This window comes from Enhydra lutris, unplaced genomic scaffold (assembly GCF_002288905.1).
Source record: "Enhydra lutris kenyoni isolate GAN:26980312 unplaced genomic scaffold, ASM228890v2 scaffoldscaffold11, whole genome shotgun sequence".
Taxonomy (NCBI): Eukaryota; Metazoa; Chordata; class Mammalia; order Carnivora; family Mustelidae; genus Enhydra; species Enhydra lutris.
The window spans coordinates 2,871,835-2,895,031 of record NW_019154095.1 but is presented as its reverse complement, the minus strand read 5'-3'; the positions used below and the strand labels follow the sequence as shown (position 1 = coordinate 2,895,031).

General features: G+C 41.2%; 1 protein-coding gene across 1 annotated transcript in view; it reads left to right on the top strand.

Moving 5' to 3' along the window:
• LOC111144434 (CUB and Sushi multiple domains 1) overlaps window positions 1-23,197 on the top strand; it is a 1,720,260-nt gene that overhangs the window by 1,453,684 nt on the left and 243,379 nt on the right. The window contains exons 26-29 of the mRNA XM_022498737.1: window positions 2,963-3,154; window positions 8,253-8,391; window positions 11,809-11,996; window positions 17,178-17,372. Of these exons, the coding sequence (XP_022354445.1) occupies window positions 2,963-3,154; window positions 8,253-8,391; window positions 11,809-11,996; window positions 17,178-17,372 (714 nt within the window). The remainder of the gene's footprint in view (window positions 1-2,962; window positions 3,155-8,252; window positions 8,392-11,808; window positions 11,997-17,177; window positions 17,373-23,197) is intronic.

Sequence of the window (23,197 nt, the reverse complement as noted above, 5' to 3'; positions counted from 1 at the left end):
ATAAATAAAATCTTAAAAAAAGAAAAAAAAAAAGATAACAAATCTGATGTAGACGCAGAGCAGATGGTGGGAGGAAAACACACCCCATGATTGTCCGGAAGAGAGAACAAAGTTTACAAAGATTGTAAAATGAGAGGAAGATGAAGAGACATGGAAGATAGAGATATCTGTTCCATTTTAATTTGAGAAGCAGGGAAAGGAGATATTCCACAGGATAATGGCTTAATCCCCAGATTCAAAAGCTCCAATAAATTCCAAGCAGAGTTAATGAAAGGAAGATCACGGGTAGACACGGTATGATGGAAATTTGAATACTAAACAGTGGAGTGTGATCTCATTGCGGTTTCGGACTGTGAGGTGATGTGAGAACACTGAAGCCAGAAGAGCTAAAATAAAGTATTAACAGTATTGAGGGGGAAAAATGGCAACCAGTCATTAACCCTGAGCTACAAACTCAGTAAAAACGTTCTTTAGGAGTGAAGGAGAATTTCACATATTTTGAAAGCACTGAAGTATTTTTGGACAGAACACAGTTTACCACCGTAGGACTTGTTTCGGTCAGCTATTGCCACGTAACAAAAAAAAAAAAAAACCCAAAATATAAGTCCTGTGTATGTCAGGGGGGCAGCTCTTCTGTTTTCAGCTGTGGAGCAGCTTTGCTTCAAGGTCTCGATCTGCAGGCTGACTGGAAGTTTCGCCTCCTGTTCCTCTTAGTCTTCCAGGACTTACAGACATGGCTTTAATGGTCAGGGCAGAAGGGTAAGAGGGTAAGCCCCTTGAACCAGCATAAGTGTTTGCTGGTACATTAATGCAATGGAGAACCATATGTGATGGACATCAATAAGCCAGAGAGTCAGACCTAAGTGTGGATGACTCAGAAACATAATACCGAGCCAGAACATCTCAGAAGAACCTGCAATGTGTAACTCCATTTATGTGAGTTCAGAAGGGAGGTTCCCCATGCAGCTACTGTTGGAGTGCATACATTTGCGCTAACTAGAGAGAAGCAAAGGAACAAGAGCTGTGAAATTCCAAATAGTTACTTCATCGGGAGTGAAGGGAGGGCATGAGGTAAGGAAGTGCAGGCATCAGTAGGTATCGTCAATATTTCTGAGTGATAATAATCTATTTCTTAAATCTGAATGTTATTTAAATGTTGACTTTTGGTTGTTAGTAGTGTTCTAGAGCCACATGATTGTGTATTTCAATACATGATAAAGCCAATTAGAGAACAGTAGTGAGTGGGTAAGGCAGCCTCAGCCTTCCGTTAGCTTAGAGCACACCAGGGGGAGAGACAGGTTGGTGAGCTATCACACATCCACGGTCACGACGGATTTGATCAGTTAGCATTTGTCCTGATTAGTTACCCGAAGGTCAGTGAGCTCAAGTGATCTGGATCCCATGGAGCAAGGCTGGGATCAGAAGCAAGTCGGATGGCTCTCAGGATCCTTGATGCTCGTCCTTTCCTTCCATCTGCGCCATTGAACCATTTCCTTTTGTCTTGGCTTGTTCATTCAGCCATAAGTTAGTTAAAAATCCCTAGAGAACACAGAGCAGGTCCTGCATATTTTGCATCTCCTATCTTTTATTTAAATTTCTTCTATCTTGCCAAATGCATAACAATGCCCCAGGATTTCCCAAACCAAACCAAATAAGAAACTCAAAACACAGACATCAAAGCGTGATGGACCTTACATCTGCAAACATTATGGACCTACATGCTGCAGACTGCATGGTGGCATGCCATTGGGCGAGAGCTGTTTTTCATCTTTCTCTTTCAGCAACAAGTGTTACCTGCCCTGGAGCATGCCACAGGAAAAGCTAGCTTTTTATCACAGCCCCTTCAGCAGTGAAGAGGGACAGAGCTCACCATTGTAGTTGAAAGTGAAAATGAAATATATATATATATATATATATATATATATATATATATATCTCTTTTTTTTTTTTTTTTTCTTCTTGTAAGCTTTGGACCCTGATGTGTGTCTTCCTAATTTTTAGTAGAACGTCAAGTATGTAGCAGTTACAGAAATCGGAGAAAATAGCCAGTACTTTCCCGGCCATTTCCTTTCAGTGCAATGTGGGAGTTAGAATTCCGGGCCAGAATCTGGGTAGGAAGGTACGCTCATTGACTGGCTTCAAGGAGATCTGGTAGCTGCCTGTGTGATGTGACTCTTGGTGTGTCTATTAGAATATGCACACCTGATGATTGCCAGAAGCTCACGTTCCAGTGCTCCAGCTGTCCCTCAAAAGCTCTCTTACAAGCTTGTTTGCAGATGCTGGCCTCTATTAAGCTCACTTGAAATTCCTAATACTTTTACTATTTTTTGACTCCAAAGTCATCATTTTTAGAGCTTCTGTTAAAACCAGGATGATCATATAATTTATTGTCCAAGTTAGAAATTTTTTGAGAGTGAAATGGGGTTATTGGTCATTTTACCAAGAAAGTAGCCCCTATGAGACTAAGGATACCCTGGTTTGAGCTGACGTGCACCTTCTCTCAGTGGTTCCCATTCCAACGTCAATCTGGTCACCTCAGCTGGTTGTCACCTGGAAGGCACAGACCGTAATTTATCCTATTCTGTTTTACTCAAGGTTCTTTGCGATTGATGTACTTTAATGAAATATTTTAAATGTCATGAAAGTAATGTTAGCAAGAAAATCGGAGGGAAGGTGTGTGTCCGCGTGTGTATTCAGTAAGGCATGATATAGTTCCTTGACTATTTGTCACCGTGTGCGTTTTCAACGAATTTTGTCTGTGCTTGTTCAAAGAAACCATTATCAAGATTCACGTTATGGAATGTATCCCTGGGAACGGAAACTTCTCATACATTCACATGCGGACCGACGAGTCATGACGCCCACCAGTCAAGAGGGCTTCCATACCCAAGGGCTGCTACACCTACGTAAGGGTGGGGACCCTGTTCCCATTGCTTGACTTGCTCTTGTCTCTGCTTTGCAGCCTCAGTGGCGTCCACCTGCAACGATCCAGGAATGCCTCAGAACGGCACCCGCTATGGGGATAGCAGAGAGCCCGGCGACACCATCACCTTCCAGTGTGACCCTGGGTACCAGCTCCAAGGACAAGCGAAAATCACCTGTGTGCAGCTGAATAACCGATTCTTTTGGCAACCGGACCCTCCTACCTGCATAGGTATTGCACAACAGTCATTTTATAGTTTGGAATGAATGCATGTTATCATGAAAATTGCTCCATAAATGTGTTATTTCTCCAAAATGATGTCTCCAGAGTTTCTTACATGCCCTCTAGTTCAGAGACTCTATGGAAATTTTAGTGTAAACCTTTCAACCTTATTTTATTAGGTGAAGTAAAGAAAGTAGTTTACTTAATGTACTGTAATCGACATTTATCTAACATTTCCTATCCTTAAGAAATCTTGTAAAAATATGGGTCAGTCAAATTACTGTAATTTAAAATTCTGGGTGCCAGAATATTCATAACCCTACTATTGGTATTCTCATTTTTAATATAGAAACATGCCCTTCAGCAAAACCAACTCAATGAAAAGTATTTTCTTTTTTTAAATGGTTCTTCTATAATACTGGAACATTTTAATAGAATCCTGAAAACCGGAAATTATACTGCTTTGGTCAAAATGAAGATAAAAGGAGAAACATGCTTCTGAAATTCACTAGAATTTCATCGTTTGACCTTATTGAAAAGGTATCAGTTGGTTTTCCAGACTTCAGTTTGAATAACTATCCAAGATATTCTATCAAAAGTATGGTTTTAGGGCACTATATAATTTTATATAAAATAGTAATTACATGCAGTCTGTCCCCTCATTCAGTTAAATATTTCACCATAAATACCTATTTCATCTTATTTTTGAAAGAAACTGTGCTAAACTTTATTATTTTAATGAACTGTCATGGTTTAATTTGTACTTCTTTATGATCTGTTTGAAAAATGTAAAATTTAATTAATCTGTGGAGAGAAGAAGTGATAATGAAATGCTATGCACATAGTTAATAGGCCATTTTGCATGGGGTGAACTTGAGGGGATTTTGTGATTGAAATGATTTTTATTGTCATATACACAGCGGTAGAGGCATTCTCCGTGGTGCCGTGCAGCTGGGACACGCAGGTCGTAACTTCCACTAAGTGCTCCGAGTACTGGGAGGCTGCGTGAGGTCTGGTGGCTCCACTTATCAGAGTGCTCAGCCTTGTCCAAGAGCGGCCCGTGTGCACTGGGTGCTTTGTGCCGAGTTTACCTTCTGTAAATCCAGGGCGCCGTCCTACCTTTTACTTCCAGCCACGTCCTCTGGAGACTTACAAGATTTCTGTGTTACTTTTTTAAAGTAGAGTGATTGCCTGTAAATGCAACATCATTTTAAACCATGACTCTGCTTTTAAATTGACAAGGACACTTCCTTCACCCCCATTTTGCATGATTTCAAACGCATGGAGGTGCTTTCCAGACCAATGCTGGTACCCGTTAAACTCCAAAAGAGTATATTTCAGTCCCCATGATTTTAGACACTTGTAAAATGTGACCATCTTCCTAACTAATCTATCATTGTTCATTAGTTTATATCTTAGTTATATAACTTTGACCAACGAGTAGATATTTTATGAGCTGAATAATCCAGTTCTCAACAGACAATATAGGCAGCATTTCCTCTGCGTTGAGGATGGGCCCCAGGCACAGGCTTAACTCACTCTTAGGCAATTGGATATCAATTGTGCAGACAGCCCGGCCTACACGCGTAGGCATTATGTAACAGAAAAATAGAAAATGTGTAGTCGGGAATAAATTAATGTTATCTTTGCATTACATTGTAAACATTTCTTTTCCCCCAGAAATGAGGCTTATGTCCTCTGTAAGAAACCCATCCATTAGGACGGCAGCTGATCGTGCCTTAGCACCGATGTAAATTCTGCTCTGCTGACTTAAGACAGTTTTTAATTTTATGTTTTAAGCTTTTTCCTTATTAAAAAATAATACATGTTCAGTTAAGAGAAGAAAAGAGGAGAAAAAGCTGTCATCTTTCTACCTGGAGGCAAATACTATTAACATAAACATGCATAAATAAGCATCATAATTATTTTATGTATGTCTAATCTATTTTTAAAATGTTTTTAAGTGACAGCATCCTGCTTCTTTTGTAAATTGCACTTTGACTTACCAGTACTGAAGGAGGACCTCTTTGTGCTACTATGTATTCTCTGCTAGTTTGTAATGACTACCCAGCATCTCTGTGGACTGGCCAACATGGAACGCACGATCCTTTCTTCCTGTACACTTAGGTTGCTTCCGTCCCTCCTCTACTATGATGATTGCAGAAATGAACCCTCGTGTTGCAAAACCCATCCATGCTTATTTATAAATGACATTTTTCTACTAATTTATGTGTTTCCAGGGCTTTTAAACATTTTTCAAAACTCTTGGGATTGTGCACCAATTTATGTCACCAACAGAGCCATGGGTGTTAATTTTCCCTGAAGGAGGGGGGGAAAGCCCCATGTACATTGTTTTTAATCTCATAATTTGATATGGGCAGAAAGTGATGATTCTTTGATGTTTTAAAAGGCATTTAAGTTAATAGTGAGATTGAATGTTGTTTTTTTTTTTCATATTCTTCTTGGCCATTTGAATGTGTTCTTTCCCGACTGGCTGGCCTACTAATTTATCTTCACCCTTTTATTATTAGTAGTCCTTCTCCTCCTGTTTTTGGTTCTTTCTCTCTCTTTTCTGAAATCTCTTAACCGTTCGCCTGTTGGTATGTTGTCCATACTTCCGCAACCTTGTCATTTGCTGCTGATTTTTCTTGTGGATGGTTTGGATCGCTCCCTTTCTTCACTTCCCAAAGGACTCTAATGGTGGAGGTACCTCCTTTTTGGGGTTTTCAGTGGAGCCCAGAGGACTTGCCTCCAGACCAGAGAATGCTCACCGCTTTCTAGTTCTGAGTGACGGGTCCCTCAAAATCCCCATGTCCCCATTTTCTTATATAGCTTGCAATCCCTTTTGTCCAAGTCCAAGTTATTAAGAATTCTGAAAAGCAAGAATTTACCCTAAGTTTACAGAAATTCATTATGTGTCCACATGTAGCCCTGATCGGCAGGGAGACTATTTCAAGACTAGTTATGTTGTTTAATGGCATAAACACTGAACCGTCTTGATGCGGGAATGTGGATGTGTCTCATTAAGGAGGGTTGCTTCAGACCATGAGGGATGGAGACGTGACCGGGGACAAGGAGTGGGGCTGAAGGATTTCAAACACGGTGCCGAGGATTGATAGAAATGTGTGGTTTTCATTTCTGCGTCCGTTCCCTCCGAAGTATTTCCTGGAGCGGCTGAGTCACATTTTGTACTCATTCCTCATGCTATCCAAAATATTTTGCAAGCTTTCAAATTAAAACCTAATGAAGCTAAAATGAAAAAAAGCCTGACCCAACCAGAGAGCAAACATGGCGAGACGGTGCTATTACTCCCCTGGAAGCTTCCAGATCACCTCATGTAGAAATGCCTCCTTGGGTCTGTTCAGGATAAGACCAGGACACCCCTTTGTTTAGCTTAAGTCAGTACCTAGTGTCATCCCCAGATTCTTCCTGCTGGCAACACCCTGGAAGCCAGTGGCCTGAATCTGTCATTCTTCATCTCGCAAACCCTGCGTGCAGTGGAACGTCCCCAGACCCTGGGGTACCCGGTGCCTCACCTCCAAGCCACCTGCCACCACCCGCACCCCATTCTCCGCCTGATGCCGTGAGAGGCAGCCTCCTGGGAGAGCTGATTAGTCAGTGCCTCGGCAGAGTTTATTAAAATCAGACTGCATGCTGGGGAAATATGGGTTTAACCATTTTTGTGAAAATTGTATCATATTACTCTTGAGGGCATATCTGAATTCATTATAAGTATTTCCTATGATGCTATGTAGAGTTTGCCTTTAATGAGACTGGATTTTAATAGAAAGTATAAAACAAATTCTAGTACTATCTAAAATATATATGGTATATAAAATATTTATATATAAAATATTTATTTATTTATTTATGGAAAACATTGTTTTCAGAAGCACTAAATGAGTATAGAAAGACATAGCCATCACAGAAATTTAGAACACACATATCTTCATATAATTTCCCAAAAAGTCAAGTGTGTGTGTGTGTGTAGAAAAAAATTACCAATTAGGATATTTCTTTCTCTACTTACCCTTTTTTCCCCCTAAATGCATACACAGTCAGTTATATGAATACAATATCTCATTTAGATGGAACATTATAATTTAACTGGGCTCATTCCTTAAAGCAACTTGGTGACAAGCCACAGTATTTAATATGAAGAACCATAAACTGAGCATGTTCCTGAATGCATCTGAAAATGTATATACTTGTGAATTTTGCAGTGTTTTCACACCTTCCACATGATGGAAGATTTAACAGAAATCCTGCATAGTAAGTGAAACCTTCCTAAATGTTTTGAGGTTTAAGAATGAAAATTGGCTTACCTATTAACATGGTTGAACTTCATAACTGTCATCTTCTTAATGTAAATGTCAACCTAGGTAACTAAAAAGTGACAGGTATAAAAAAAAGATCAGCATCATTTAAAGTGCTTCTTTTGATGGTCTCCTACTGAGTGTTGTGATCACATAACATTTTTAGGATTGATGTCCCAGCTCACTCTCTTACTGGTTTCCTATCCCAGGATGTCACTTAAACTTTGTCAGTTCTGTCATTTCTGAATTGTGTCCAAAACCATACACCTATCAGAGGATGGTGAGAAATATGTGGTCACGAGTATTTCTTGAATACTTGATCAAAAACTGTGCCAGGCAAGCGTGAAACACAAGTGAACCGGAAGCATGCCTTCTAGAACAATGTAGCAGTGACTTTGTGGACCAGAAAGGACAGAAGAATTAGCAGGACCATAAATGTTGTTCGTGGGGACTTCATTCCCCTTCCCAAGTGTGTGTGTGTGTGTGTGTGTGTGTGCGTGTGTGCGTGTCCCCGCACGTGCGTGCACATCCTGGGAGCGTGGACGAGTAATCTGTAAAGCTTAAAATTATAGCAAGTCAAGTTTATTTGTCAGCAGTTTAAAATCCTCCCTAAAAACATGGCGGGACATTATATAAAAATCATGAACGAGCCATGAAAAATGGACAGCCCTCCTAGGTCTTAAATTTTCACCTGGAAAAGTGTCCAATAACCCAATAGGTAGGGCATGTCCTTGTTGACTTCTGTGGTGTCTTATCTCTCACTGACCAGCATTGTTTCCCTTCTGTGACAGCTGCCTGTGGGGGGAACCTGACGGGCCCGGCAGGCGTCATTTTGTCGCCTAACTACCCACAGCCGTATCCTCCCGGCAAAGAATGTGACTGGAGAATAAAAGTGAATCCCGACTTCGTCATTGCCTTGATATTCAAAAGGTACCGTCTCTTGTAGAATCCCTGTTGACAGAATGTTAAGGGTCATACCTAAAAATTATGCCACGTACCCCTTCATGCAGTGCCCAGTTTTACCCGAATGAAACCCCTCCATCTCGTTCCGAGAGCTGCTACCTCGGGCTGCAAAAGGACACAAATGGAAATAGATTACTTGGCTACAGAGCATTCTGCTTGTCTGAGGACAGACATGACATAGCAAGAATTACTTTTAAATACTATCTTGCATGCGGTATGTTCCACATGAGAAGGCTTCATTTACAGAATAGTCAAGAGTAATAAAACAGTGATAGAAATGGGCTTAGTCTAATGTCTCATCAGTGTCTCCTATTCCCCACACGTGTGATAACGAAGTCACTCCCATCATACGTCTTGTCTGACATTCCCAAAGGTAGCCGCTTGTATTTGTGATAAAATCTTTATTATCATTGAGATATCATCACTTGATAGAACTTTGAAAATGGAAGTTCCCCCAATGCGGTTGCTGTAAAGTCTGAATTAGTAGACGTTACTCCTTGAAAAATTACTGCTGACTTACTCCTGCTAAACTTGATGATGAAGTTTCAAACATGCTGATTATCTTATAAATTCTATGGGACTATCATATTACTTGTATCTGGTGTATCATAATTGAAATTTTTTGCAAATCCGAAGTCCTCCACTTCTGCATTTTGAACTAAAGCAAGGGACGTTTTAAAAAATAAGTGGTTCTAAAGGTCGTGCTATTGACCTTTTACCTCTCTGGGGTGAAGTGGTCTAATTACATTTATTTGTCAATTGAACACATTTCCTTTTCTGATGTTTATGTCACCGTTCCAGGCCTGGTGGTGATTATCTTCCTTCACTTTCTCCTCCTGATGGGATCTGAATCAGTGTAATTTTAAACGCCTGTGGTGCTCAATGTTAAGTAGTCTGATAAGCCATCGTGTCTTGAATTTACCCAAGCTGCTATAAATTTGCCTCTTGATGAATACTTAGTATGTCTCTCAGCTAGTACACAAAACCACCAAACATTTGCAGCTATATTTTTGGGCATCTTTGTGGGTTTTGTGAATGTTAACTTCTACCAGTGCCTTCCTTAACACCAGGAGACACCACTGGTACCAGGAGATGAAAAACAAATGAACAATTAAAAGCCTTTTAGAGAACACAGAGCCTTATAAATAAGAGTCTCCTATCTTCCGATGTGTCACAGTGACTGATTATCAAGGTCCCCCAAGTGCAGTCCCTGTGATAAGACAGAAGTTTTTTGTTTTGTTCTGTTCTGTTTTTTTTTTTTTTTTCCTACTTATTTTACACACCTCTCTGGAAAGAAAGTAAAAGTAGAAAATCTCCAACCCTTCTTCCGCTTTTTAGATCCCTAAGTCCTTAGCGGACTCAATTTGATGGAAAATTCACAAAGTTGGGAATGATCCTGAGACCTCCCAACCGGATCGACTTAGTAGATAGAGGGGACAGGAAGCAGTGGGTGGGGGACACGGATTTCACCCCAGCAAAGGGGATGACCCTGACACATGCGGCCCAGATGCACGGTTTTAAGAACGTGAATCAAGTCAAGTGTGTTTCTGTGAGGCTGGGGCGGGTGGCCGCTGGCCTTACTACTAGTGAAGACAGCATATTACTAGACCTGGAGCACTAGCTCCGAAGGTCATCCCGGTACTTGGGATGACTGAGGAGGGACGGCCTCTTGCAGGCCTCTGTCACCTGTGGGCTCTATGCTACTCACACACTGGGACTCAAATTAAATTTGGCTCAACAGCTGGGCCAGACTTTGGTCTCTTGTTGGGGTTCATGGATTGTGCAGCTAGCATAAGTAGAAATACGGATGGATTTTTACAAATGGAATCATAATGAATTACAAATTTCACTCCAGACTTTTATGCATGGATCATGGTATATCCAAAGAGAGAGAGAGAGAGCAGTCGGAAGGCTTTGTGTCTGTGCCTTGCTGTATTTCCAGTGCTCGAAAATTATCTGTCATGATAATTACCTATGCCAGCTCTTGGGGCACAGTGTGACTGGATTCTAATAACATTCTTATTAAGTATTACAAAAAAAGTTCTTATTCTAATTAAAGCCCACTTGGTTGATACTGTTCCTGTTGGTGCCTTTATCCTTTCTCTTGCCAATTTTTTACTCCTTGTTCATTTCTGATTTCAAGGAATCTGTCAAATGATCAGACTAGGAGACCTTTTACAACTTCCTTTAGTAAATATGTCCAGGGACCTCCCACGGGACCCAGTGTAGCCTTGACATAAGGCGGGACGGCACGGTGCCCAGCTGGGGTCAGGATTAACGTTTGGTCCTCCATGGTGCCCCCTCTTTGTCACTTCCTTTAGAATGCAGTGGGTGATGTCTGAAGACAGCTGTATTCCTTGTCATCCCTTGAATCTGCAGGAAAACAACGCCACCTTAACAAAGCCCATGTTGGTGATTGTTAAGACTCCTGGCTCTCCATCCCTGTTGTCCCCGGCCAGCTAGAAGGAGAGAGAGTAGAAGGTGCTCAGAATGAGTCCTTGCTATGGACTCAAAGGCCTGATTCAGAGATGGGGGAAGTGGAACGCCGGCCAGAATGCATTACTTAAACTCCTCTAATTTGTTGGCTTGTTCTGATCTCATCAAGACCTTATCCATCTGCACATTTAGTCTTTTACTGAGACTGTGTTCCTTTCTGAAGCTCCCAGATAATCATCAGCTTTCTCATCAAATATGGCAGAGACGTTGCAAGCCAAATTCCTCTTGAGAGCTTTGGGGATTACCAGGATATTTAATAGTAGAGAAGAAAGGGAGATAGAGAGGGGAGCGGAGACAGGGGAGGGGGGATGGGAAAAGGATAATTGGCTGAAGTCAGCGAAGGGGAAGCCTGGGCTGGAACAGGTGCCTCCCACACTCTGTGATGCTTTACCCAAGCAAGGAGAGGCAGCTACATTTTTAAAAGTACACAAAACAAAACAAAACAAACAAAAAGCTCACAAAAGGGAATTTTTAAACAAAACTTTAGTAATTGTTTTTCAAACTAAAAGTATTCACATAAAAATCAAGTATCAGTGGGAATGCTTCCCTTTTAAGCCCATTTCCTTCAAACCACACTCCATTAGCAATTTCATGAGTGTGGGGAAGAGCTATTCAGTCCTTAGTACTAGGATCAGCTTCAAAGTCATACTATTTTGAATACAGTGGTCATCCCGTAAAATACGGACAGTGTTTCTCGTGGATAGTCGTTACTCGCATAGCTATTTTGACATGTAAATTACTGTTACATGTCACGTTGGGGTTGTTCTAAGATTTAACAAGTGCTGCTTGGAAGCAAAGGGACTCACAGTGTGATCGCAGTAACGTTCTAGTTGGGGAGATGAGAGGCGCGTCGTAGGTGTCTAACCTGATGAGGTCTCTTCCCTCTAGTTTCAACATGGAGCCCAGCTACGACTTCCTGCACATCTATGAAGGAGAGGATTCCAACAGACCTCTCCTTGGAAGCTTCCAGGGCTCTCAAGCCCCAGAAAGAATTGAGAGCAGTGGAAACAGTGTTTTCCTGGCGTTTCGGAGTGACGCCTCTGTGGGCTTGTCGGGATTCGCGATTGAATTTAAAGGTACTGTGGCCAGTTTCATTGGCGCGTCAAATAATTTGTATCAGGATGTTTCCATTGTAAGCATTTATTTCCGCCATCTTGCCTGTCTGTTTAGTATGTAAAGTGCTCACATCTCTGTCATCTGTCTGGGGAAAGACAGATCGATCTTTCCAGTGCAGAAGAAAATGCGGAGACACAGTTCTACCTTAGCTAAAAGAAAAAACAAAAACAAACAAACAAAACTCTGAATAATTTCTTTTTTCCCAAATTTATGGCTGTGTAAAAATAATGGTTTGTGTAATGAAGGATTTGATGACATAGAAGAATTATTTTAATATGTGTTTTAGTATCTTCTAGTTTATTTTGTCAGAATGACTAAGATTAAGTACATCAAAATAGCTTGGATTCATCTGTGGTTTTCCACGTGTAATACCCATGGCCCTTGCCCTGTCCTACCACCTGTGGGCCCTGGTCCAATGAATCGTCCAGGGCAGGCAGGGGTTCCTGTGTGGTCACTGGACAGGTGACCCCTACTTCGTTTGTGATCCACCATCCCGTTTTCAAACACCCAGAAAAAACAGACAGAGACAAACTCACAAACAAAAACCACCCTAAACTAAGCGTTTTGCTATAGGCTCTGTGAAAATAATTAAACCATTTTCAAATCCACTTCTCATGTGAACAAAGAAAATGCAAGGTATATTGCTAAGAATTAGAGAAAAAGACTTAACGGAATATCATTTCACAGTAGTGAGTGCTTTGTAATAAAAATAATGAGAACACGTATATTTAAAGTTTTGAGTTACTTATTACTAGTAGTTAAATTGTCACATACAGTGCAAAACACATTTCATCTCTGTTAACTCTTCACTGGGCACGTGTCTCCTTACATGGTTTTAAGTAGAATATTAATGTATTTCCCTCTAAACAGCAAAGCCTACAAACTTACTAATTCTTCTTAAAATGTACAGCAGGAAAAAATTTAAACATTTCAGCAGTCAGAGGAGTTCTTATGCTTTGGGAATGGGATCTGTTAATGTCTGTGAATAAAAGTACTTAAAAGTACTTTCAAGCATTTTCTGTATCATCAGATAGTTTCTGTATTAACAAGAACTCACAGAAACACACTTCATCGTGACAATGCCCAGTCCATAATGAATTTAAAAAAGACCACACTGCATCTACATACAGGGGCGCACATGTGTCACTGCCTGCTCGGACGCGTGTACCCTCCAGGGCATTCTAGGGTAGATGATCAGTGAGCGAGTGAGTAAGTGTGGGAGGAAAGCCCTGCCTCCTTTGTCTGGGTTCTTTGTGACCAGGCCAGCCATCTCTCTGGCGGCTGGAGCTCCTAAGGTCTGGAAAGCTCTCCAGTAGAGGCGGTGGGCAAGTACAACCAGCAGAAGACAGGGGAAGGCAGCAGTAGCTTGCGCTGCCCCAGCTAGCGCCCCTGGAGGGCCAGCACCTGAGCAGCAGAGTCACGGGCAGCCTCGCCGAGTCTCCATCTCTGGCCCCTGGCTGATCCCCCCGCGGGGCCCCAGGACTGGGGTGCTCAGGAGTGTCTCCTTAGGGAGAACAGATGTGAACTATGGCAAAACACAACATGTTATGAAGTCCTGACTTAGAAAACGGGATAAACTGAGCAAAATCAGTATCCGTGATTTATCACGAAACACCCTGAACTGACAGCCGATGAATGGAACCAAAAGATTAGACGCAGGACGTTTAGAGAAACGAAGATGACACTTGCCATCAGAAATCCAAATTAGTGACACCGAGTGGATAATTGTGTAAGTGGCATTAACCAAATATTCAACTAAACTCAGAGAGATATCCAAGGACACATGACTGAAGAGACTGAGAAGGCAGCAGTCATGTGGGGTAGACCTCTTCTCTGAGGTTTGCTGCCCTATCTTGGTCTGGGTGACAGGGTCCACCACGTCTGTCCTGAAGCAGATGCCCCTCCCCCAAGCTATAGCCTCAGGGCCACAGGTCACCTGATGCTGTGTCCCCCATCTGGGTCATTCTCCTTACTTCCAACATCGTGGGCATCTTGTCCTCAGGCATCATCACAGGAAGGGGATGAGGACAGGGCAGTGAGACATTTGGAGAGAGCGATGGAGAGACCACACTCACATAACTAATCACAAAATAAAACCATTATAACCATATGCTATAATAAAAGTTATTATCGCTCATCTTTTAGTGTGCCTAATTTATAAGCAGAACTATTATGTGTATGAATAGAACAAAATGAAGCATACGTAGGGCCTGGTGCTGTCTGCATTTTCAGCCATTCCTGGGGCCTGGGGATGCATCCCGAATGGGGGGCTGCTGTGTATGGAGAAGTGTCCATGTCCGGACCACTAGCTGCCCAGTATGTTCTGCGGGACACCGGTGGACAGCAGCCGGGGGGACGAACCTTCCAGTACCTACAGTCATAGTTTTTCATTCCTGCTCTGCTAAAACTACATGTTCTCTGCTCTAGATGGGATTTACGCAGCTACAAAGAATTAACACAATGTCACCTGCCCTTCAAAATATCCAAATCGGTTTTCAATAAAATGATTAGAATGCTGGTCCCAACATGATACACGGGGACAAACTCCAGTAGCGTAGAACAAGGGCTTGCAAAAAGGTGTTACATTGTTTTACATATGATAATATCTGTCATCAGTGTTATGTTAACAGAAATTATATATTCATATAGTATGCATTTATTTATATATATGTCTGCATACATTTACATGCTTTGGTTACAATGCAATATATGTAAAACACATATATGGCAATATAATAATACATTATAGTATGATAATACAATAATATATATTATAACATAATGGTATAATATAAGAAGGTATATAATAACATATTATTCAATTAATCTATAATACATTATGTATTATATAATGATATATATTATAATATAATCTATAATATTTTTAGTATATATTTCATTTTAGCCAAAGTATGTAAGTAAATAACATAATAGATTCTTATAGTTAAGAATTAAGTATAACCTGCCACACATCGGGACTGGGATCCAGTGTGGAGAGGCCCTCGTCCCGGAAATGCAGCCGAAAAGAGGGTCGACCCCTCTACTGTCACGCAACACATGTTCATGGGGAACCTGGTGCTAAACCATTTGTAGACGACCTGCTTCTGGGCTGGGGTTTCGTATGTAGCAGAGCAAGCTTCCTCGCTGTGATCTATTGAAAAGTCAGCCCTGGACACAAGGGTTTGTACAAGAAAACAAAAAAGAAGAAAACAAATTTTTAAAAAATTTAAGTTTAAGTGAACAATTGTCAAAGAGATCTCTGTTTGGCTGATGTTGACACGTAGATCTTCATAAATATAATGGGAAATATGGAATAAATACAGTTAAACAAGTCTCCTTTTTTCCTGCAAAACTTCCCAAACTTTGTACCTTTTTCCTCTTCTAAATATCATCCATTTCTAAGAGAATGTGCAATGCAAAGTTTTCAGAGCTCATTTCATTCTTCATCTCTCATGACACATGTGCAGTCTCTCAGGGTGGTCTTCTCCAGACGCGAGTGTGTAGAATTACTAATAAGCAACATGTAGACAATCAGTAAGAAAAAATTTAAATAGGGACCAATATGAATCCCCACCAAAAAAGTTGAAGTCTACACCTTATAATTTTCAGAGATCTTTTGTGTGTGTGATCAGCACTGGGTTTTCTACGATGAATGAAGGGACGGACGGGTAAACTCTGTACAGTGGGAGAGATTGTCAAGCCAAAAGCAGAGAGCAAAGACATGTTTATTTTTTCCACTCAAGTTATCCTCGAGCCTGTTGACATTGATGGCCCCAATCACTTTCTCTGTCTCTCACACACACATAGAAGACAAATTCTGTTTTTATACCTTTCAGCTAAAAAAGGAAGATGAAAATCTCAGGTAACCTCTATAGTGATCATTTGAAGATCTATAAGATCAGTTCCTGAGGCTTCTGACATGACCAGGAGCTTTGATGATGGCCTGAAGGCTGTTGACATGCATAAGCAAAAAACAATCCAAATGATGAAATGATGTATAACCACATACACATCTATAAACATGTGATACCTATAGGCATATATAAATATATACGTACATATAAGCATATATATGCACAAACACACACATATAACATATATGTGTGCATGTGTGTGTCTGTACATATATATATATATTTCCATTTAGAGGTTTTTGGAAGATCTCTTGAATATAAAGACATTTAAAATATTAAGGTGACCAACCGTTAACTGGGATTAACCGTGTAGCTACAAGCTACAAAGACAGTTCTGTAATTATATTTAGGAAAAGACAGGTTTTTAGTGAAAGATTTTTAACTTTTCAAGTAGCAGGTTCAGATTCTCTGCGTGTAAAGCGGGCTGGGGACCATCCTCGCAGAGGCGTGCTGAAGCGCAGGGTCAAAGCCTGCCGTGCCCCCGGCTCAGTGCCTGGTACGAAACAGGCCTGGAACGGTCTGAGCAGCTCCTGCCATTAGGCTGGGTGTTGGGGGGTCAGTACAGGGCAGACACAGCATTTGGCTTCTTCCAACCATGCGTTCCCGGGAAGGTGTGCTCTGCATCAGGAAGCTCGGTGGGCGCTTCCCCTCCCCGTCTTCCCAGCCGGGCTGCTGTCACCAGTATCTGAAGGTGCTTCCGCTTGCGTGAACCAGCCTTCCGAGAAGCCCCATCTTCTCATTGTTCCTAACGCGTGCTGTGATTTCATGTTAGTAGGATTTAAGCACAGAGGTGGAAAATGACCTCAGCTTTTCCTGAGTCAGTGTCTTTGGTTCAGTACTATAATCCAGAGCAAAAAGATACATACAACAATAATGCTGTATTTTTTTAACATAAATGACAGTAATTCAATAGCAGTTCTTCCATAAAATGTGGTTAAAAAAAGAAATATAATTTTATTAGATAGGAGTTTTTCCTATTTTTCTATACTTTTTCTATAATATTTAACTGATAATTTTTAACTTGATAATCATTTTTATGGCATATCACTATTAATAGTAACTTGATAATTAACAAATAACTTGGTCATTGTTCAGTCTGTGAGTACTGTCTGAGCCTTTCTTGCACACCAGGTGCCGTTCTAGGCACCCAATAAAAACGGTAAGCAACTAAAGGAACGGAAGCTTAAGACTGTGCCTTCATGCAGCTGACATTTATTTCCTCCACAGAGAAGCCACGGGAAGCCTGCTTTGACCCTGGAAATATAATGAACGGGACAAGAATTGGCACAGACTTCAAGCTTGGCTCAAGTGTCACTTACCAGTGTGACTCTGGCTACAAGATCGTGGACCCCTCGTCCATCACGTGTGTGATCGGAGCAGACGGAAAACCTGCCTGGAGCCAAGCCTTGCCGTCCTGCAACGGTACGCATGGATTCTAGGTTTCTCTTCAATAATCCTTCTAATTTGGAATGCACGGTCTCACTTTAAAACCCTGCCACACTTCAGTGCTCTGTTCCTCTAGCAGGAGTTGGCGTCCAATCGTACACAGTGCTAATGGGGACCAAGAACATCACACTTCTCCCTCATTTAGTGGAACTAGTGTATTGGCCATGGGTTTCTGGAAGGGCTGGTAATTTTCCCTCAGTTAGATAATTTGACATTTTTAACTTCTATGTTTGCATATTCCAGGCCCAAGGTACATAAGAGATACAGACAGACACTTGGTGTCTCAGTGCACTGTTTCTTTCTGGGTCTCTCTGTGTCTCTCCTTCTTGTCTGTATTTCCCTCCATATATATATTTATGTGTCATTTTCCCTCAAGATATCAATCATTGTAATTCTTTATATGGGCATTAAATGAATAAAGCCATGTATTATAAGTTACGGTCAACCTTCAGGGACAGAGCTCGATGTGGTGAGAGCAGCCTGGGGCCTGGTGCCCTGGGCCCTGGAGGGACAGGAGGTGACATAGATTTCCTGGTCGTTGGCCACGCTCTGTATGTGACTCTAGGCCGTGGTTGCATTGGAGTCTCCAGACAAAACTCCTCCAGCTGTAGACGGGTGACTTGTATCCTCCCCTCTGAGAGTGACACACATTAAAAAGAAGATGGTAAAAACCCATGAGTTTTGGCAGAAAAAAAAATGATTTCCAAGTTATGTTGGGATGAACTCAAGAACCAGTTTAGTTAGATATATTGAACTTACCCAAAACTTTCCACTCCCCCCGGTTCAGCTCACAGTGTTACTAGTGCTTTCAGACCAAATAGGTGAAATTTAAAAGTCAGAGCATAAAATTTAAAGCAAACAAAACAAACAAACCAGCCTTATGCCCTGAGTTGCACCGCACCTCTGGGTTCCGGTGTTTATGAGCCTGGGAGCTTTTCGGCTGAGGAAGCCTGCCATGCCAGGATCCAGCTCTGGTTTCTGGCACACAGCAAGCCCTGCATAGAAGGTTCTAGAAGAAATGGATCAATCGGCGAATGGCCAAAAGTCACTTTTAATGGAAAAATCTGAAACAAAGGAAAGAAAGAAAGAATCTGCAGTTTGTCGAAACTTCCTAATCTTACACGTTTCAGTAATAAAGATACAGCCCTTGATGCTTCTCAGATCAGGGGGTCTGGAACAGCAGAGCGTGCTGCAACAGGGTGAAAGTGCTGTGGTCCCCATGCATGGTGCGTGTGTCCACGACGATTTCCATGTGTGTCTGAATGTGACCGATAAGCTTTGAGTCCGCTGCATTATTCGCTCCGGTGGGGAGCAGGAGAGACGGGGCCATCCGAATACAATGCCTTCAAAGTGTGTATCAGGGCCCGGGGGGTTTCCTCGTTGCAAATTGATGGTCCCACAGCCTCTGCCCAGGGATGGGGTGGTGGTGCGCTTGCCTGCAGGGTCTCAGCCCAGAGGCAAAGCCACACACATGGAACCTACTTCCAGACCAACGGTCAAGTCCCTGGGTGAGGTGGAGAAGGGGCCCAGAGCCTGCGAACCTCCACGTCCTCTCTGGAGCGATATGGTAACATGCCTAGCAGCCTCCACGGGTTACCTAATGACCACATGGACATTTAGCTGTACGAGATAGACTTAAAAATGCACATACGTGTATAGACTACATCTCACAGGAACTTAATACAAATTCCATCGTACATTAGTTACATTTAAAAGGCAAGTACCCCTTATACAATATAAATAATGCCCAATATATAAAGTAAAATGCCCAAGAACCTCATAGACTTGAAAGGGCCCAAGAAATACCATTCCATCTCAAATTCTTAAAAAGTACTCTAAAATTTCTGTGTCAACGTTTGCTGTTATTTTTTACATTTGAAAGTTTGAAAATCACTTGTTATATATGTGAATTATTCTTCACATGTAAGGATACACACCTATAACTATAAAGGGAAATAGACCTATAAACATACAATAGAAATATGTACTATTATTTATATTGTTAGTAATGCATAAACATATAATGTATATTATAATATATATTAAATATATTATATTTAAACAAATACATTAGGAAAAATAAATATATTAGGTTAAATAAAAATTAGATATATATTAAATTTAGATTTAATATATGTGTATCATGTACATGATACGTGTACATATATATGTAAATATAATATGCATATATAAAAAGCAATGTTATAAGGGAATTTTGTAGATTTGTAGCTCTAGGCAACATAAGTTAGTTTTGAATTTTAAATCATGATCAGAAAGGTTGGTTTATGAATCCATACTTTCCAAGGATCTATTTTTTTTTTTTAGGATTTTATTTATTTATTTGCAAGGGAGAGAGACAGAGACAGAGCACGAGCCGGGAGGAGAGGCAGAGGGAGAAGCACGCTGTGGCTGAGGAAGGAGCTCAGTGCGGGGCTCGAACCCAGGACCCTGGGATCATGACCTGAGCCAAAGGCAGACGCTTCACCCACTGAGCCTCCCTGGTGCCCCCCACCGATCTAGTTAATGAAACACGCCGAACAGCTACATAGTTAAGTTGCTGCGTGAGTTGCTTTGGGAGATTGAATGACATAAAATTCGCAGGTCCTTCTTGCTAAGTTGACTAAAAACTAGGAGAGGCTCCTGGGAGGTGAACACAGTGGCAGGCGCGGCAGGGTGCCCGCAGGAAGCGGAAGGAGGAGAGCCTCTAGTTGGAACACAGGAAGGGTACGGCGTGAGCTCAGCCCCTGTCAGGGAGTGGGTCCTGCCCGTGGGGGCTCTGTGCCCCGTCCCTGTCCTGCAGGAGGGCCCCAGGGACATGGGTGCGGAGCCCAGCTGGCCACCTTTTTCTGCCCCTCACACTGATAACCACCAGCCCTGTGGCTCCTGAAAGGCCTAGGAAATGCACACCACGGGCCACGGTGCCCGGGATCATGCGCGGCCTGCAAGCTGCCCGCCTGGGTCTTGAGGACCCTCATGGTTTGGGAAGGGGGTTCTCAGGGTGGAGCTAGAGCCGTGTCCCAGGGTTATCCATCTAGAGGCAGCCGAATCCTGGCTTCACCGTCCAGGGCTCAGAGGGCAAGAATTTCTACCTCACAGCATTGGGAAGATTGAATGGGGTACGCATAAGGCTCCCAAGCAAAGTAGATGCTCAACAAATAGAACATCTTGATTCTTTATGTACCTTTTGTTCTATATGTGCATTTTAATCTGTATGTAAACGGCACACATGATCATTTTCAGGTAACAAAAGGCAATGATCCCAGACTCACATCCAGTCGGCATGTGACTGTCGATCGTGTAATCAATCCCATTATCTCCAATGCATTCACACACACTGAAATTCCCAGTAGATACACCCCATCCATGATGTACAAACACACTTAAAAAGATATAACTTCAGGTAAAAGTTGTAGTATTTGTTTTCTTGTATTCCATTAAATAAATGATCTGTACCTCCCAGGTGTGTTCAAATCCCTCTCAGATATCTCAATAGAGATTATATACAGGGACCAAAGGAAAAATAAGAAAGAAGGTGAGTTTTAGACTTTGTTAAATAATAATGTTGGAGGAATTAAATTTGAAACTTAAATACAATTTGAACTGATTGGGGAATGATAATAAATAGTTTAGCCATAGAATAAACATAAACAATGAAGTCACATCTGGACAATAGATATATAATCAAATTTTAGATTAGAAACTATTTCGTTTTCCATATTTGAAGACCTATAACATCAAGCACTGTTTCTATTTACCAGTCCTCAAAGTGCATAAAACATAAATTTTTATTAATGCTATTTATTTACATTTCAGTAAAACTCAATTCCCAAATCATTAAACCAGAAATTATCTCCCGCATAGTTTATTTTGGATCTGTCATGGAGAAAAGCACATTTCGTGCATGAATCAATAACTGAGGGTTGTTCAGAAGACTCACTAAATCAGGGGACTTTGGCTACATTTTAAACATTTCGATAGTTCATATATTACGGAATGCAGTCAGTGCATTTTGGACAGTTTGTTTTAAATGTAGGATATGTTTTTTTTCTTGGTGATTCATCTGTTGCCTCCAATTTTTCTTCACTGAAATTTACTATAAAGTCAGAACTGAAATGGAAACACCCTAGATCCCTTTCGTGGGGCAGGGTGTTTGCTGTGTTATTTCTGGTTTGCATTCAACCTCATGGTATTTTGTTGCCTTTACATGTGAGACATATATTCCAATTAACCAGAGGGATGAGTACGTTTCTTGTGGCCATCTGTAATGATGTTGTTGCTACTCTATTCATTTGGGAAATGATCTGTTTAATACATTGCTTACCAAAGAGTAAGCATGTATCTATTTTTCTATTATCACAGTATCATAACTTTTTATTTATGGAAAAGCCCACAGCCATATATTTCTTACATCAACACAGTCATACAGACAGAATAATTACTGAGAATGAAATGAAATTTCTCTACATTTTTTTAAAAGATATTTTATTTTCTATCTTTCTTTCTTTCTCTTTCTAATAAATTATTTTTATTAATATATAATGTATTATTTGCTCCAGGGGACATGTCTATGAATCATCAGATACACACTTCACAGCACTCACCATAGCATGTACCCTCCCCAATGTCCATCACCCACCCACCCTCTCCCTACCCCCAAACCCCCAGCAACCCTCAGTTTATTTTGTGAGATTTAGAGTCTCTTATGGTTTTTCTCCCTTCCGATCCCATCTTGTTTCATTTTTTCCTTCCCTACCCCCCAAACCCCCTGCCCTGCCTCTCAACTTCCTCATATCAGGGAGATCATATGATAATTGTCTTTCTCCGATTGACTTATTTCACTCAGCATAATACCCTCTAGTTCCATCCACATCACTGCAAATGGCAAGATTTCGTTTCTTTTGATGGCTGCATAGTATTCCATTGTATATGTATACCACCTCTTCTTTATCCATTCATCTGTTGATGGACATCTGGGCTCTTTCCGTAGTTTGGCTACTGTGGACATTGCTGCTATAAACATTCAGGTGCATGTGCCCCATTGGATCACTATGTTTGTATCTTTAGGGTAAATACCCAGTAGTGAAATTTCTGGGTCAGAGGGTAGCTCTATTTTCAACTTTTTGAGGAACCTCCATGTTGTTTTCCAGAGTGGTTGCATCAGCTTGCATTCCCACCAACAGTGTAGGAGGGTTCCCCTTTCTCTGCATCCTCTCCAATATCTGACATTTCCTAACTTGTTAATTTTAGCCATTCTGACTGGTGTGAGGTGGCATCTCATTGTGGGTTTGATTTGTGTTTCCCTGATGCCCCAGTGATATTGAGCACTTTTTCATGTGTCTGTTGGCCATCTGGATGTCTTCTTTGCAGAAATGTCTGTTCATGTCCTCTGCCCATTTCTTGATTGGATTATTTGTTCTTTGGGTGTTGAGTTTGCTAAATTCTTTATAGATTTTGGATACTAGCCCTTTATCTGATATGTCATTTGCAAATATCTTCTCCTATTCTGTCAGTTGTCTTTTCATTTTGTTCACTGTTTCCTTTGCTTTGCAAAAGCTTTTGATCTTGATGAAGCCCCAATAGTTCATTTTTGCCCTTGCTTCCCTTGTCTTTGGCAATGTTTCTAGAAAGAAGTTGCTGTGGCTGAGGTCGAAGAAGTTGCTGCCTGTGTTCTCTTCAAGGATTTTGATGGATTCCTGTCTCACATTGAGGTCTTTCAACCATTTTGAGTCTATTTTTGTGTGTGATGTAAGAAATAGCCCAGTTTCATTTTTCTGCATGTGGCTGTCCAATTTTCCCAACAC